At 47.7% G+C, this 5,794-nt stretch overlaps 1 protein-coding gene across 1 annotated transcript; it reads left to right on the forward strand.

The window, feature by feature from the left end:
• The first annotated feature begins 837 nt into the window (after positions 1-837).
• On the forward strand, positions 838-1,598 carry LOC109116181. The gene is made up of 2 exons (XM_019201123.1): positions 838-946; positions 1,156-1,598. The coding sequence occupies exons 1-2, from the start codon at positions 838-840 to the stop codon at positions 1,596-1,598; spliced, it is 552 nt and encodes a 183-aa protein (XP_019056668.1).
• Positions 1,599-5,794: the final 4,196 nt, after the last annotated feature.

The following is a 5,794-nucleotide window of genomic DNA, read 5'->3' on the forward strand; positions in this document are numbered from 1 at the left end:
GAAAAGGAGCTACTCGCCATAGTATTTGCCTTTGAGAAGTTTCAATCCTACTTGGTCGGGTCGAAGGTAATCGTCTATACCGACCATGCTGCTTTGAGGTGCCTTCTGTCCAAGAAAGACGCCAGACCTAGACTGATTAGATGGGTGCTCTTGCTGCAAGAGTTCGACTTGGAAATCAGGGATAGGAAAGGTACAGAGAATGGAGTGGCCGACCATCTTTCCCGAATTGAATGCCATGAGAAGATTCCGATTAATGATTGTCTTCGGGATGATCACGTGATGGCGGTACAAGTCAGGGAGAGGGACCCGTGGTACGCAGATCTTGTTAACTTCATTGTCAGCGGGTACACTCCTCACGAGCTTGCCTATAACGGGAGGAAGCGGTTCTTCAGAGACGTCAAGGAATATTTCTGGGAAGAACCCTTCCTTTTCAAAAGAGGCAAGGATGGCCTCTTAAGGCGATGTATTCCCGAAGAGGAAGTCCAAGGCGTGATTCATCATTGTCATTCTTCGGACTATGGAGGTCATTTCGGAGCGTCGAAAACCGCAGCGAAAATTCTTCAAGCCAGGTTTTATTGGCCTTCAATGTTTAAGGACATTCACCAATACGTCTCTTCTTGCGACCCTTGCCAAAAGACCGGGAATATATCACGCTGCCACGAGATGCCTCAGCACTACATCTTGGAAGTTGAGCCCTTCGATGTTTGGGGAATCGTCTTCATGGGACCATTCCCGTCTTTCTATGGGAATCAGTACATTCTAGTGGCGGTAGACTATGTCACCAAGTGGGTGGAAGCGATGGCGAGTCCCACTAATGACTCGTAGGTGGTGACTAAGATGTTCAAGAGGGTGATCTTTCCAAGATTCGGGACGCCAAGGGTCGTGATCAGTGATGGAGGATCTCACTTCATCAACCGCACCATCGAAGCTCTTTTGAAGAAGTATGGTGTGAAGCATAAGGTGGCTACCCCGTATCACCCTCAAACGAGCGGGCAAGTTGAAATCTCAAATAGGGAGATCAACGCGATACTTGAGAAAACGGTGTCAAGGTCAAGGAAAGATTGGGCGATGAAGCTTGATGATGCTCTATGGGTGTATAGGACAGCCTTCAAGACACCCATCGGTATGTCTCCCTTCCAATTGTCTATGGGAAAGCTTGCCACCTTCCATTTGAGCTTGAGTACAAAGCTCTTTGGGCGATCAAGAAGATGAATTTTGATTGGAAATCGGCCGCGGAGAAGCGGATGTTAGAGCTTCATGAGCTTGATGAGATTCGGATGGATGCGTATGAGAACGCCCGAATCTACAAGGAGAGGATGAAGAAGTGGCATGATCGCCGTGTATTGCAGAGAGCATTCAGAGATGGTGACCAAGTGCTCCTCTTCAACTCTAGATTTAAGCTCTTTCCGGGAAAGCTAAAATCGCGTTTGTCGGGACCGTTCACAATCAAGAAGGTTTATTTCCATGGAGCGGTAGAGTTATACGGTCACGCTAGAACCACATTTAAGGTGAATGCTCAAAGGTTAAAGGTCTATAACCCTGGAGAACGAGACATAGAGAGAGGCACATTACGCTTCTCCGATCCAGTTGAGCAATAGGAGAAAACACGGTCAAGCTTAAGACCTTAAACAAGCGCTCTCGGGAGGCACCCCGAACTTGTACATATCCTTTTTAGTATCCTTTTTACATTTGCATATCACTTAGAATCATTTAGGTGCATTGATCAGGTTTGATTTATGCTAATGATGGTGTTGATATCGCGCATAATGTTTTGATATTTCCAAGCGGGCATAATTTTCCTTGCGGTTTACAGTTGCGAACTTCAATACAAGAACATACGCGGAAGAGGAGAAAATTCTGGCGAAAAATCTGGGCAAAGTGACTTGGTCAGCCCCGGACCAGTTCTTGGTCCGGCGGACCAAGTCACCCCGACACGAGCGGACAGACGGACCGAGGAGACGAAACTGACCAAATGAGGCGCTGGAACGTGTGGTCAGCCCCTGACCAAACATTGGTATGGCTGACCACGGACTCGACACAGCCTGCTCAAAACGGACCGGAAACACGGACTGAGTAAGTATGTCCACTCACTCAGCCCGGACCAAAGTTCACTCAACGTGTGACACCCGAATCCCGCATTCCGTATACAGGATATGCCACATGAACAAATACCGATAAAATATAATAAACCCAAAAGTACGGGAAATTAAAAATCATTTTTACATAAAAGTACGCAGCGGAATAAAACCATCACACATTTCTTGAAAACCACACTTGTCCAAACACACAATTAAACACACCATTCCACACAAAACCTTGTTCCACAAACCAAAACGTACAAAAACAGGATTAATTAACCGTACATCAATGATGTCTTCACAAGTTGTCGTCGTCCACAGTGCGCTACTCGTGCTCCTCGGGATCTGAAAAATTCAACAACGGAGGGCTAAGCAAAAGCTTAGTGAGCAGCTCGGGTTGAGCTCGGAGAGCCCATTCTCATGGAGAACGGTGCCGACTGGTCTCTCGATACAAGAATTCGTTTTTTTTTTATCCATTTAACCCTTTATCTTTAATCTTCCTAATACATTACCATTATTTCACACATTTTTCGATACCTGATAGTACTGACTCAAGTCGTCCACCGGCACTATCAGGTACCGTTCCTTTCGGTATTATCTAGTACTGACTCAATTCGTCTACCGGTACTAGACTTTACCCTGCTTCCCTATAATAGTACTGACTCCACTTCGTCAACCGGTACTATCATAAAGACGACCACTCAGATCCACCAGTACTGACTCCACGCCGTCAACCGGTACTGGCTTCACTATACATTTCCTTAACGGTACTGACTCCAAGTTCGTCAACCGGTACCGCTCCAGAAACGTCCACCCAACTATACCAGTACTGACTCCACATCGTCAACCGGTACTGGTATTCCATTTCGGTAATAGTACTGACTCCAAGTTCGTCAACCGGTACTATTACCGAAACCACATAACATCCAGTGCTGACTCCAAGTTCGTCAACCGGCACTGGTTCCAAATCTGTACATCCCCGTACTAGCACTGACTCACGCCGTCAACCGGTACTAAGTACGGGGTTCCGTAATCATTCAATCACATGCATCATCATAATTATTTATCCGTTATTTCTATATCGCAATCCGAGTACTTCTCTTAAATTTACCCTTCGTATCCATTCGGTTTAATTCCTTTCTTCTATTTACTTTTACCTTTTTCACGCTCGTTCATCCTTATTTTATCCTATTTCGTCTAAATACCATTTTTCATCGTATCACCGTTTAGTCCATTTGATTCTATAGTCGGGGTTGCGGCCAGTCCGTTCGGTCCACTACGTGGACCGAACGGTCCAGCGATTTTGAGATTTTTCACTGTTCAAAGTGCCTAGACCGTCCGTTCTACAGGGCAGACCGTCCGTTCTACATGGCAGATCGTCCGTTCCACGAGGACAGGGCGGACAATCCGGTTTTCTTCGGACCGTCCGTTCCATAAGGTCCAGAACGGGCGGTCCAGCTAACCAGACCGTCCGTTCTCCGTTATTTTCTGGACCGGACGTTCCGGGTTCTGTTGGATCAGTCGTTCTAGTTTGTTTATACACGTTCGTTCTGCTGAGTCCCAGAACGGACGGTCTACGTCCGTAGACCGGACGGTCTGGGACCCAGAACTTCGTCTTCCTCACGATTTCAGTCCGATTTTTCACCATTTTTGCCCAAATTCTAATCCGATTTAAGAGCTAATCGTTACCCACTCAATACTTAACATCCCTAGGTGCTTAACTCTTGCAGAATCACTAGTCTACACCATAAATCATGAAAATAGAATCTCTCAAACTCAATCCGAACCACTCACCTCGGATTCCTTGTGAGATGTGTTTTTCTCCGAGCTCGTACGAACTCTCTGGGTTGTTTCACGCCGTGAAACCTTCCAATAACCTTCTACGCCCGCCCCTCTAGGATTCTCCGAGCTCGTTTTGTCTCCAATCTGCTTCTCTCGCTCTCACTTCCTCTCTTTTTCGAATTCCAGTTTTCTGAGCATAGATGACCGACTCAACCTGTTGGAGGGGTTAAAACGACGGATTTTCGTGAGGTCTCTGGCCCTAGGACAGGTCAAGGGGTCCGTTCGTGTTGCGCACTAGACAGGGGTGGCGGCTGGTGGCGCGTGGGGTCGGGATGTCGCGCAATAATCGCGGCCGAAAGGTGGAAGAAAGTCAGCCTTTTTCGGCGTTTTGCTCCCAGGACCCTAGACCGTCCGTTCTGCTGTTGGACCGTCCGTTCTGCTTCGCGAACGGGCAGTCCGTCCGTTCCACCCACTAGACCGTCCGTTCCGCTTTGCGAACGGCAGTCCGTCCGTTCCACCTTCTGGTCCGTCCGTTCTGCCTCTTGGTCCGTCCGTTCTACCCCCTAGTCCGTCCGTTCTGTACCGTTTTTTTTCGTCTTTTCCTCCGTCTTTCGCTAGACCGGTCGGTCTACCCCTAGACTGATCGGTCTACGCCCTTTTTCCTTTGTTTGTTCGACGTTTTCGACGCGTTCGAGTCCCGTTGATTCCTTGGTTCGGTTCTTATGCCAATCACCTTATATTTTTAGAGTTGTCTTACCCTATTTTATTCCCGAAGTTAATTTAAATGATTTATTCGGGAATCGGGGTATTACAAATCCTCCCCCCTTAAAATGAATTCGTCCTCGAATTCTGAATTGCTTAACATCCATTCAAAAGCTTTCCTTAAATTCCATAAAGGTTTATTACAGTACAACCTCGCTTGTTCGGACGTTTACAACATTTACACGAACAGTTGGGGATAGGTATCACGCATTTCCGCCTCGGGTTCCCATGTCATGTCGGAAGCCCCTTGGGATCTCCATACCACTTTGATGAGTGGTATTTCCTTGGTTCGTAGCTTCTTGACTTTCCGGTCCACAATCTGTAGTGGTTCGTCTCGAAATCGCATAGCGCTGGTGAACTCCAATTCCTGCGGTTGTATCACATGGGAAGGATCTGCCACGTACTTCCGTAGCATCGATACGTGGAATACGTCATGCACGTTTCCCAACTCTGATGGTAGTCCAAGACGATACGCTACAGCTCCCACTTTTGCAATCACCGGGTAGGGTCCGATGTATCTCGGCTTCAGTTTCCCACCTTGTCCAAACCTCGCATGCCCTCGCATTGCCTGAACGCGGAGGAAAGCTTGGTCTCCTACTTCCAAAGTGAAGTCTCGTCTTCTCTGATCCGCATAAGATTTCTGTCTGTCTTGTGCGGTCTTTAGGTTAGCACGAATCTTCCGAATCACTTCCGTCGTCTCTTCAACGATTTCAGGTCCGAAAGTTCTGCGTTCGCCGATCTCGGTCCAGCATAGTGGCGTCTTGCATGGCCTTCCGTACAGTGCCTCATACGGTGATACCCCAATACTCGCGTGGTGACTGTTGTTGTATGCGAATTCGCACAACGTCATGTACCGATCCCACGGAGCTCCCCACTCTAGTACACATGCTCGGAGCATGTCCTCTAAGGTTTGGATGGTTCGTTCTGACTGCCCGTCAGTCTGGGGGTGATATGCTGTGCTCATCTTCAACTTTGTACCCAATGCTCCCTGTATGGCCTTCCATAGACGAGATGTAAATCGAGCATCTCTATCGGATATGATTTCACTTGGCACTCCATGCAGCCGTATGATCTCATCGACGTATATTTGTGCCAACCGCTCGATCGGGTACTCCTGTCTGATAGGGATGAAGTGAGCGGATTTCGTTAATCGGTCCACAACCACCCAGATG

The sequence above is a fragment of the Tarenaya hassleriana genome, unplaced genomic scaffold (assembly GCF_000463585.1).
Source record: "Tarenaya hassleriana unplaced genomic scaffold, ASM46358v1 Cleome78, whole genome shotgun sequence".
In the NCBI taxonomy this organism is placed as follows: domain Eukaryota; kingdom Viridiplantae; phylum Streptophyta; class Magnoliopsida; order Brassicales; family Cleomaceae; genus Tarenaya; species Tarenaya hassleriana.

Coding starts and splice junctions, on each gene's coding strand:
- LOC109116181 (XM_019201123.1), top strand. CDS start 838: ATGTTCAAGAGGGTGATCTTTCCAAGATTCGGGACGCCAAGGGTCGTG. Junction 947..1,155: donor AGCTCTTTTGAAGAAGTATG/GTGTGAAGCATA, acceptor TCTATGGGAAAG/CTTGCCACCTTCCATTTGAG.